Here is an 11,556-nt window from a genome sequence, read left to right on the forward strand (position 1 = left end):
TGCGGTGAATGCATGTAAAAGTTAGGTTTGTATATTGAGTTATCAGAAAACACTAGCTGAATTTTGGTGTGGCTTCATGCTCACAGCAGCAGCTTGACCGGAGATAGGTGGAATTCTGGCAGAGGCGCAGGACCTTGGTACAACGCTAGCGATTGAGAAGGAAGTGGTGTGGGGACAAGGTCACAAAGGGTAAACTGGAGGATTCTCCAGAGAGAAGATTGACGACGCTTAACATCACTGGAGAGAAGAGAAGACGGGCAAACATCGGCATTGGATGGACCTTAATGGGCCAATCGAAGTGGAGTTTCCATGGTTAGATTTTTGAAGCTTTGCCAGCGCGACTTCTTAACCAGTGAGGCAGTGACCCTTTTAAATATGTACAAAAAATCTTTTGAGTATAAAAAAATCTCTTGGGATCGCCCGATAACATCCTAGAGCAAAAAAAAAACAAGAAATTGCAGGCATACGTGTCGTATGCCGCCCTAGTGGTGACTGATATTTTGGCCTGCGTGGCAGCTTCCTCCCAAACTTGTCACACACCACGCCCGGCCGTGGGCGGGGGCATGTAGAACAGCAAGCATTAGCTAAGACGCTGTCTGGATTTTCCCCACTGTCTCCGACGTGGCGCCGAAGCCCGCCAGCTTGGCGGGCGCAGCATGGCAAGCTCGGGTGCTGTCCACAGCGAGGCCCAACACAACTTTCTTATGTCAGGAATCGCGGGCCGTGGCGTGCCGCACGGCGTGGTCACCGGAGGGCCCGTGGGTCGGTGTGTGCCGTTTGGCACGCCCATAGCGCCGCGGCGTGTTCTTTTGAGGAGGGGGAGATGGGCTCCTGATTTTCGGTGCGGTACTAATCTGCTGCAGCGCGGGATCGCGTCTCGTTGTGACAGGAGCCCGCACCAACAATTCTATCTGTTTAGACGTGAAGCAGAAGATTTCACATTGTGATAGCCCATGAGGCCCGTTCTATATCCGGCCCGGCCCACGGAAGATGTTAGAAGCGGAAAAGAGAACGAACATAGGAATCGCCCGGCGGGCGCACGCGCCAACAGCCTGCACGCTCCGACGGTGAGAGATACGGGTCCCCACCGATTAACGTAATGGCACAAGTGGGCGTGCTTGACCTGCGGCTAAGAAGATGAAGATATTTGACTATAATATAAGATAAGGAGGTCGAATGATCCAAATCAGTCTAGATATTGCGGGATATGTATTATAGTACGACTCAGATTATCTTCCATGTAATTACCGAGTAGATTAGATTCTAACCGACTTGTAACCCTAGGTCGTCAGCCTATATAAGGCGGTCAAGGGAGCCTCCCGAGAGCATCAAACCTTTGAGCAATACAATCCACCAGCATACAGGATGTAGGATATGACTCTCCGAAGACCCAAACCTATCTAAAATTGCCTGTGTATTGTGCCCTTTATATTCTCGTGATCACTTTCGAGTTCGAGTTCTTAATTTCATAATCACTCTCACCTATAAATTAACCACTTGAATAACCCATAGTGGACTACTGAGCTTATAAATACAGACGGTGATCACGTCGGCGGTCAAGATGGCGAGCGAGACCGGCGAGGAGATGAAGGTGAATCGCCGCGGGTCCGTGTCACCGTCGGACACGCTCCGTTCCTTGTGGCCTTGTGGGTGACCTCGAACACCGTCTCGGAGAGGCCCAGGCGCCCAGCCCGGGTCTCGCGGAGCGGAGCACGGCGACGAACGCCGAGCAGCCGGCGGAGGACGAGACAGTCTGTGGTTGTTCCACGACCAGGCGCGCGCGGACAGCCCGCAGTCCACGCACCCCCGTGAAGTTGTATAATCCGTACGTTGTAGGCCTCAGGAACAGGGATTGTGGGTGCTGAAACCAGGTTCTCGACTTCTGGTACCCTGCAGAAGAAGATTGCAAGCTACGATCCTGGTCGATCGCGTTACGACTTACGGGTGATCTCATCTTTCCAATCCAATGCCACAATGCATGCGGTGTCGATTGGCAAGTCCATACTCTGTACTTTGGTTGTTCCGTCGGATGACTTGTCTCCGGCACAATGCTGGTCGAGACGTCGAGTGGTGGAAGAGTAGGGCCCACGATGGTTCCAATCTCTATCTCTATGTATATCTCAACTTATTATATCCGTAGATCGCGTAAAAGTTTCCATCTCTATTTCTTTTGTCCGTCATTGTGGGGCCCACCTCGTCTGCCGGCGTTCGACTCCAGTTGACACTTCGGCATGCCGCACAAGCTCGATGTGGACTTGGATTATAGATGTCCCTGACAAGTCCTAGTGTTCCGCAACAAAAGCGACACATCCCTTGCATTTTTTTTGGGTCAAAACATTGTTTCCTTCCTTGCATTCTGATCCTGCCCTAGGAGCTCTATCCAAAAAGCAAACAATCTTTTGGATTAAAAAAAAAGCGAGGCATATGTGTCACATGCCAGGTTCCCCGGTGACTATAATCGTTTGGCCTGCGTGGTAAGGCTAGCTGCCGGCAGAGACCTGTTGCACCACGGCGCCACAAGCGGAGTTGCACACACACAGCAAGCTTAGGAGGGTCCCCTGTCCAACACCGGATGTTGTTGGGGCGGGCAGCCGCCTGTGTACCTGTCGCGCACCCGGCCCGGCCGGGGGCTGCGCAGCAAGCAAGGTCAGGCTCTGTCCAACAAACCTGAGTGTCAGGCTCGCCCCCCCGTAAGACTTGTGGTTGTGGCACACCTCGACGCCACGGGCAGGGGTGGTGGTGCACAGCCACAGATCATTCTGATAGGCGCTTGTGCTTGGTCCACAGCGAGGACCTATCCCTCTACCATAAGAATGGTTGGTCACCGGGGGTGTCGTGTGCCGTCGAGCACGTCTGCTTGGCCCTGCCGTTTTCTTTTGATGGGTGCACGCACGCTCTCGGCTGTCCGTACGGGACAAAAACGTTCTAGCGCAGGATTTGAGTATCGTGACAGGTTACATGTAACAAAGGCAGGTCGTCGTGGCCGTTGTTGACTCGGAAAAAGAAACAATTACACGTCAAGTGCATTGCATTGTCTGGCAAATGCGCTGGGACGGCCCACGGAGGGCCGTTCTGTATCTAGCACGGCCAATGGAAGAGGGTATAAAGCGGAAGAGTTTTTTTTTTTGAAAAAAAAATAATCGAAGCATTCGGAGGCTGCTTTTTCTCAAGAGATCAGATGCCCCTATGGTTCGCAGTGCGCCAGCCCCGTCCGCATTCGGAGGGAAGACTGTGCCAAGGTTGGGACACCTTTCTAGGCAGCATCACTTGAGTCGCCACCACCTTCCTGCAGGCATGCTAGCGCTAGTCAAGGTGTCGTGCTCATGTAGTGATTCAACGTGCTCTCTCGTATGATAGCTTAAAGCACGAAAATGTGACAATTCACTCCCCAAGTCATGGCTCCCATCACCATTCTCAATATGTTGATCCGACTCTCGATTCGGAGGCTGCGGGAAGACTAGCATTGGGGCATCGCCAATCTTGCAAAATGCATCATCATACCGGCTCACTTGAACAAGGTACCGCTCAATACAGGGTCCGCTCACTTCTCTCGATTCGGAGGCTGCGGGAAGCCAGTTCTTCTTTTTCCGGCCTCCGCTCACTTCTCTGAAAATCTGCATAACCTGCGATCTACTACTCCGAGCTTAGAACTAGATGTTCTCTCTCGTCCAGCAGGATTTGTAGTCGCGGACGTGTATTCACTATTCAGTTACCCCCTTTGATAGTAATAACTAATCTCTGCGTTATCATCTCCTGCAACAATTCTGTACAGATCATGCAAGTGCAATACAATCTGATGCGGAACATGCTGCCGCTGTGGTTGTTGATGAATGGAGTTTCAGACATGTTTCTCGAATGGTTTCAGCTTCTTTTACCAGGCATGTGACTCATGAGTCGTGACAGCGTGCAATCGTGGAGCTCGCCGTCATGCCCGGCTCTGAGCATAGGGCATTAGGGGCGACGGCCGAAGGCCCATGCCAGTGGAGGGTCCAAGATTCTGTATGTAGTTAATCTAAGTATGTACATGTAGCTGCATTATTTGAGCCAACGAGATCCAGCAGGCCTACTAGTATAGTCACCAAATGCAAGGCAATTACGTACTCCCTCCATTCCAAATAAGTTGTTCATTTAGATATAAGGTATATTTAAGTGTATAACAAAGTCTCGAATCTAAAAAACCAAAATAACGTATAATTTAGGACAAAGTGAGTACAAATGAATCGGCTCCGCATATGCCATCCTGTCACCGCAAAATCAAGTGACACGCTCGCAGCCTTGCGTCCGCATCTTATCCACCGGCAAAATTAATTGAAAATAGCAAATCAATCCTGAATCGTTTGCCCTCACCCGTGCAAATTAATCGGGGAAGGAGTTCTCATCATGCTTGGCTGCTTTGCTTTGGTGAACGGTGAATTTTTTTTTGCGTAGCAGATTACCTACTTACTGTCTTAGGTTAGATTTCTAAGATTTTAAACTACTATCTTTTTATGTTATAAATGAAAAAATATTTGGATTAAAGGGTCCATAGTTCCTGTTGCTCAATGAGGCTTCGAACCTTAGAACAGGCCCTGCTCGCCGTGGCTACCTTCGTCTATTGGGTGGGGGTGGGGGGATTTGCACGTGAAGCGGCCGGATTGACTGGCCAAATGCATTTGCGACGGCGTATCCCGCCCAGCCAACAGAAGATGTTTATAACTTTATAAAGAGTCAAAAAAAAGAAAAGAAATTAAGATTTTAAACTACTATCTTTTATGTTATAAATGAAAATATATTTGGATTAAAGGGTCCATAATTTCCAGTTTGCTCAAGGACCCTTGGAACTTTAGAGCGGACCCTGCTCGCTGTGGATACCTTCGTCTATGGAAAAAATTTGCACGTGAAGCGGCCGGATTAATAGGCAAAATGCATTTGCGACGGCTATCGTGTATCCCACCCAGCCAACTGAAGATGTTTATAAACTTTATAAAGAGTAAAAAAGAAAAAAAAGAATTGCCCAGCGCACATGTCATGCGCCTGTTGTAAGGGCCTGGTGGCTGTATTTCACTTAGAGATTTTGAAATGCTGGGTGCGCATTCCGCGCACCATGCCACCAGCACAAGAGCTACGTCATCGTGCTCCGACTGTGCCTTCATCGGGCACGCCGAGCACGCATTCGGCCGCCCATTTCAGCTCGGCCGCGCTTGCTTGCCACTCCGGTGTGGGACTAAACGCCAGCGGAGCCAACAGAATGGTTTGCGTCCTAGGCTCCTTCCGTTTATAGCTGGGATGTGTGAATGTCACTGGGCTTTTGCGGCTCTTGTGCAGCGGATCGACGGAGCCCAGTTCCGTTGTTTTGTTTCTTTTGTTTTTCGGCAGTACGCTTGGGAATTTGGTGTTGCTTTGGACGGTAATCTTCTCGTAATGCAGATGCATGTCTCGTTGAGGATTTGTTTTACTCATATGCTTTACCTGTAACCGCAGATATGCATCTAATTACTCATAAAGTAACTAATCTCTGTTTATTACTCAGAAGTATCCGAACTCAGATTCTTCTGCAAGAATTATATGTACAAACTGCAAACGTACAATCTGATGCATCTACTAGTATAGTCACCAAATGCAAGGCAATCACGTACTCACTCCATCCAAATAAGTCGTTTTGTTTCTCTGGATGCATCTACATATAAGGTATATCTAAGACCCTGTTCGCTTCAACTTATAAGCCGGCTGAAAAGCTGAAACGGCTGATTTGTTAGGAGAGAAAAACACTGTTTGGTAGCTGATAAGCCGGCTGAATAAGCTGAAGCGAACAGGCCGTAAGTGCATAACAAAGCTTATGAATCTAAAAAATCAAAATAACCTATAATTTAGGATAAAGTGAGTAGAAACGAATCGGCTCCGCATATGCCATCCTGTCACCGCAAAATCAGGCGACACGCTCGCGGCCTTGCGTCCGCATCTTATCCACACGCAAAATTAATTGAAAATAGCAAATCAATCATGAATCGTTTGCCCTCACCCGTGCAAATTAATCGGGGAAGGAGTTCTCATAGTGCTTGGCTGCTTTGCTCCGATTGGTGAACGGTGAGATATATTTTTTTTGCGTAGCAGATTACTCACTTACTGTCTTAGGTTAGATTTCTAAGATTTTAAACTACTATATTTTTATGTTATAAATGAAAAAAATTTTGGATTAAAGGGTCCATAGTTTCCTGTTTGCTCAATGACCCTCGAACCTTAGAACGGGCCCTGCTCACCGTGGCCGGATTGACGGGCCAAATGCGACGGCGTATCCCGCCCAGCCAACGGAAGATGTTTATAACTTTATAAAGAGTCAAAAAAGGAAAGAAAAGAAATTACTCACTTATTGTCTTAGGTTAGATTTCTAAGATTTTAAACTATTATCTTTTTATGTTATAAATGAAAATATATTTGGATTAAAGGGTCCATAATTTCCGGTTTGCTCAAGGACCCTTGGAACTTTAGAGTGGACCCTGCTCGCCGTGGATACCTTCGTCTATGGGGGTGGGGGGGGGGGGGGGGGGAATTTGCACGTGAAGCGGTCGGATTGACAGGCAAAATGCATTTGCGACGGCCATCCTGTATGCCGCCCAGCCAACTGAAGATGTTTATAAACTTTGAGTCAAAAAAGAAAAAAATCAAAAAAGGATTGCCCGGCGCACATGTCATGCGCCTATTGTAAGGGCCTGGTGGCCGTTGTATTTCACTTAGAAATTTTGAAATGCTGGGTGCGCATTCCGCGCACCATGCCACCAGCACAAGAGCTACGTCATCGTGCTCCGACTGTGCCTTCATCGGGCACGCCGAGCACGCATTCGGCCGCCCATTTCAGCTCGGCCGCGCTTGCTTACCACTCCGGTGTGGGACTAAACGCCAGCGGAGCCAACAGAATGGGTTGCGTCCTAGGCTCCTTCCGTTTATAGCTGGGATGTGTGAATGTCACTGGGCTTTTGCGGCTCTTGTGCAGCGGATCGACGGAGCCCAGTTCCGTTGTTTTGTTTCTTTTGTTTTTCGGCAAGTACGCTTAGGAATTTGGTGTTCCTTTGGACGGTAATCTTCTCGTAATGCAGATGCATGTCTCGTTGAGGAGGATTTGTTTTACTCATATGCTTTACCTGTAACCGCAGATATGCATCTAATTACCCATAAAGTAACTAATCTCTGTTTATTACTCAGGAGTATCCGAACTCAGATTCTTCTGCAAGAATTATATGTACAAACTGCAAACGTACAATCTGAGCAGCAGAGCAGGTGAAACTTGTTGTTGTGCTTAATAGATAGATGGAAATGCAGACATGGATCCCAAATGATGGCACTAGTTTCTGCATTGTTTTGACGCCGCGGAAATTAGTTCCTCGTGCAGAAGTGCACGAACGCGGCAACGAGCAGAACAGCCTTGATCTTGACGCTCCAGGGGATGCCGTAGCTCCCCTTGCCGGCGAGCCCCCGCACGAACGGCCAGAAGCAGAGTGCCAGCCAGCCGCAGCACACGAACTCCCCTACGCCGGGGCCACCACCGGCTGGCGGCACGCCTCCCGCGGCCGCGGCGCCGGCGACCACCCTCCACGCCCCGACGGCGATCGCGACGAGGGTCAGGATCGTGAGCGCCGTCGGCGGGACGAACACCGGCGACGAGTCGAAGGTGAACCTCCCCGGGTCGGCGCCGGCGGCGTCACCGCCGTCGGCCGCGCCGCCCTGCTCCTTGCGGGTGACCTCGAACACCGTCTCGGAGAGGCCCATGGTCTTGAGCACCACGGTGAGGAACGCGAGCAGCCAGGCGGAGGACGACACGATCCGCTGCATCCTGTGGTTGTTCCACCAGGCGCGCGCCGACTGCCGGCACTCCATGTACTCCGCGACGCTGTGCACGTTCTGGGTCAGGAACAGGGCCAATGGGATGACGAACCATGGCTCTGATGCCTGCAGAAAAGAAAAACATGATAGTTCACATGAGCAATGGGAAAAAAAGGATGTCACCGAGGAATAGATGATGAACTGATGACAGAAGGTTACCTTCGGCAAGAAGGATTTGTTTGCGAGGAGGCAGTAAGGTCCCAGCAGTGCGTAGCATAGCTCGAAAGGCGCCCTGACCGGCCACACGTAGAAGACTAGGTAAGCGAGGCATTGCCGGAACTCGAGATGCTTGGAGGTACAGGCAAGGATCGGGTTGTTCCGGCTGAGGATGATCTCCAGCAGGCCCGTCGCCCATCTCTTGTACTGCGTAAGGCTGGCCGGTCCTCCGGTCGGTGCGCCGCCGAGGAACGCTGGTGGATCGGTGGTCAGGAACGCCGATCTCCAGCCGGCAGCGTGGATCCTCTGCCCCGTCAGGATGTCCTCCGTCATCGACCCGTAGACCCAGCCAACCTGCAGTTACATGGTGAGGCACTGTAGTGAAACCGGCAACACAACGACCCGTGCTACTTCCCTGTAGCAAAACCTGCAAAATCCTGTGGAGGACAGTTTCAAATACCTCCTGGCCCCAACATGTGCCAGCCTCGTAGCTGCAGGCAGAAACTTCTTTCGCCACATCGATGCGGCTCGCTAGGTCAACCATCGGCGCTGCGGCGAATAACTCTCCGGAAATGGCGCTCCTCGCCGATTCGATCAGTTCTCTTGAGCTGCCGAACATCTTCTGCAGCTCCTTGTAAGATGGTGAGCCTGGCAGAGAACAAAGGCCGGTTGGGGCGTCAAGGCCATGGGCTAAAAGAACGTTGGGGGAACAGTCATTCAATTCCATCGTCCCAACACTTTCATACAATAGAAAGAAGCTTATCCTGATGTCGAGTCTAGTGCTGAAAATAAACAGAAAGATACCAGCCCCAGGTTCCCGCCCATCAATCCAGAGCTCAAGACAACCGCGATACTTAAATCGCTCAAATAGCCACCTTAGACGGACACAGCCATTAGATGAAGAAACTGAAACTCGATGGAGTACCCTAAACCAGAGATCCTCGACAAAGAAACTGAAACACGGCTATGTGCATCCATGTTGATGCAGCACGCAGCTGGGATATTTTTTTTTATTATTGTTACGTTATCTACAGAAAATATCAGTGTAGAAGAGTTCTCCACAAGATTTCACCTCTCATCCTTGTTGGTTGGACATCCGCGGTGGACTCCGGTGGCACGCCGTAGATGACTTTCCTGCGGTGAAAGCAACCCGTCCCACCGTAAAACATACCCTGAAGCCCAGCGATCCCGAATCCAATCTTCTAAACTCACCAAGCACACAGACAGACAAAACTGTCGATGTCAACTTCCAGAGAAGAAATGGTACTTCTTATGCTATGATAGTGAGATGATCTGTAGAGTGGTACCTCAAAGAGAACCTCCATCTGGTTGCCGAAGGGGTCGTCCTTGAGGGTGCCGTAGAACTTCTGCGGCGCCTGCACGAAGCCGCTTTGGAGCTCGTCGTCGAAGCCGAGGAGGAGGCACATAGCGTGGAGGGCAACCTGCGGGTTGTTGGCGAACATGTCGCAGTCCATGTTCAGCATGATGGGCGCGTTGGTCACCACGGCGGACACCCTCGTCTGCACAGCCAAAATGGTACTGGTCAAGTCAGGAATCACTCATCACTACTTCATCAATAGTGGCTGTATGAGATAACAGTCATCTTCTTGCCACAGCAACATGAATATGAGATGTACAAGCAGGGTACAGGCATGGACGTACCAGGACGTTCATGGCCCCGGCCTTGAAGTGGTGGGGGTGCCTGGGGCCCTTCTCCCGGGAGATGTAGATGAGGCTTGGTATTCCGTGGCCGTCCCCTGCCTTGCCGTTGTCCCACAGGACCTGCACACACCCTCGGCAGGAGAACGTGGCCGGGTCAGACATAGATCGTCGGCAACGTAGCTGCTCGATCGTACAACATGTGCAACTCATGGTCTCAACCTTGATTATAGTCGGATGGTCCCTGCGGTCAGCACCCACGAACTCGGCGAACTCGCCGTCGCCTCGCCGGAGTAGAGATTCCTCGTCGGCGTTCTCGATCCGGCTGGCCAGCTTCTCGTACTCGCTCTGCATCCGCGTCAGGGGAACGGCCGTGAACACACGGTCTCAGACACTGTGCAAACTGAAGTAAACGTGCGACGATATGCATGACTAGATAGCTGCAGACCTTCATGGCCGTCCAGTCGCGCTGGAACTTGTCGTCGGCCGCGCCGCCGCCGCCGCGCTCTGGTGGGCCGCCGGAGGAGGAGGAGGAGAAGTAGACGAAGGGGGCCCTGACGCCGACGCCGTGCTTCCTGCAGAACGGCACCCAGAGCCTGGCGAACTCGGCGGCCTCGCGCAGAGCGAAGCACGTCACCGGGGAGCACCCGTCGTCGGAGACGTAGCACGCCAGCTTGCCCGCCGGGTAGTCCAGCGCGAGCAGCGACAGGACCGTGTTCACCGTCACCGCCGGCGGCTCCAGCCTCGGGTCTGCCGTCGTCACGAACATGTCGACCGCCGGCAGCTCCTCCTCGGTCCTGCCAAAGCAGTAACAAAAGTACAATCAAACCCAAGAAACTGATGAAGAAGAAGCTAAAAATGCTTACGTTACTACGTAACAGGAACATCTAGCGGCGTGACGTTGCGGTTGCTACTTGCCTTCCGGCGAGGCGTTCGGGGTGGGTGTCGAACCGGACGGGGTTCCACTTGCAGTTCACGTTGAGGAGCCACACGACGGTGAACCACGCCTCGCAGACGAGCGCGGCGAGCCAGCACCACGTGCACGACGGCGGCGCCGCGCCGCCGCCGCCGCTGGCCACCGCCAGCACCGAGGCCGCACGGCGGGCGAGGAGGGCGAGGAGCAGGGAGAGCACGGTGAGGTCGGCCAGCTTCCACGCCGTGCGGGGGAGCGGGACCCTCTCCTGCAGCTGCAGCTTCGTGGCGCCGGCCATGGCTGCGTCGAGCAGACCTGGTCACTCCGCGCACTCAGCAGTAGCAACGCGAGAACCACAAAGCAAACACAGAACCAGCTAGGCAGCTCAGGGGTGACTATATATAGACAGACGCTCGCAGCCAAGGGTGGTGCATCTCAGCATCTACCTTCGCCTCGCCTGTCACATTACGGTAGCATCTCAAAAACATTTAATTGTTTTTCCTTTGCTAATAGAAGAATGCGCCCTTTCCAAAATTCTAATAATGTTAAAAGTTATTAGAGTAAAGTGCACCAGGTATACTAGATGGTAAAACATCTCAAACTTTTCTAGAATTCTCATGTAAGTCCATACACTCTCAAAATGAGCATTTGGACACTACTAGAAAAGTTTAAATGAAGGTATACTAGATGGCGAAACGGCATCTCTAATGGTCAGAGCACATGAGTAGCATTCAGTAGGTCTGGTTTCAACTTCTTCTGACTTTTTAACTAGTTAAAAAAGGTATACTAGATGCTCATTCTGATAGTTTATAGACGTGGTGAGAATACGGAAAAAATTCGAGGACCTGGGTGTATTTTCGCTAAGGAGTCTAGTTATCATAAAAAAAATGGATTTTACTGCACAGCACGTCGACACAATCGTTACTCTCTTGACCTCTGCACAGAGACAGGCACTAACTGCATTGAAGACACCC

General features: G+C 51.3%; 1 protein-coding gene across 1 annotated transcript; it reads right to left on the reverse strand.

Annotated features, from left to right (window-relative positions):
* Nucleotides 1-7,139: 7,139 nt before the first annotated feature.
* LOC101755202 (cellulose synthase-like protein H1) lies at nucleotides 7,140-10,934 on the reverse strand. Its single transcript, XM_012847218.2, has 9 exons — nucleotides 10,588-10,934; nucleotides 10,118-10,466; nucleotides 9,892-10,017; nucleotides 9,673-9,792; nucleotides 9,318-9,530; nucleotides 9,083-9,212; nucleotides 8,471-8,658; nucleotides 8,014-8,364; nucleotides 7,140-7,920 (listed from the first exon to the last, which is right to left on the reverse strand). Exons 1-9 carry the CDS (start codon nucleotides 10,878-10,880, stop codon nucleotides 7,348-7,350), a joined length of 2,343 nt encoding a protein of 780 aa, XP_012702672.1. The 5' UTR covers nucleotides 10,881-10,934; the 3' UTR covers nucleotides 7,140-7,347.
* Nucleotides 10,935-11,556: the final 622 nt, after the last annotated feature.

This window comes from Setaria italica, chromosome VII (assembly GCF_000263155.2).
Source record: "Setaria italica strain Yugu1 chromosome VII, Setaria_italica_v2.0, whole genome shotgun sequence".
Taxonomy (NCBI): Eukaryota; Viridiplantae; Streptophyta; class Magnoliopsida; order Poales; family Poaceae; genus Setaria; species Setaria italica.

Coding starts and splice junctions, on each gene's coding strand:
- LOC101755202 (XM_012847218.2), bottom strand. CDS start 10,880: ATGGCCGGCGCCACGAAGCTGCAGCTGCAGGAGAGGGTCCCGCTCCCC. Junction 10,018..10,117: donor GCGACTGGACGGCCATGAAG/GTCTGCAGCTAT, acceptor ACGCGGATGCAG/AGCGAGTACGAGAAGCTGGC. Junction 8,659..9,082: donor CCAACCAACAAGGATGAGAG/GTGAAATCTTGT, acceptor GTTCTCTGCCAG/GCTCACCATCTTACAAGGAG.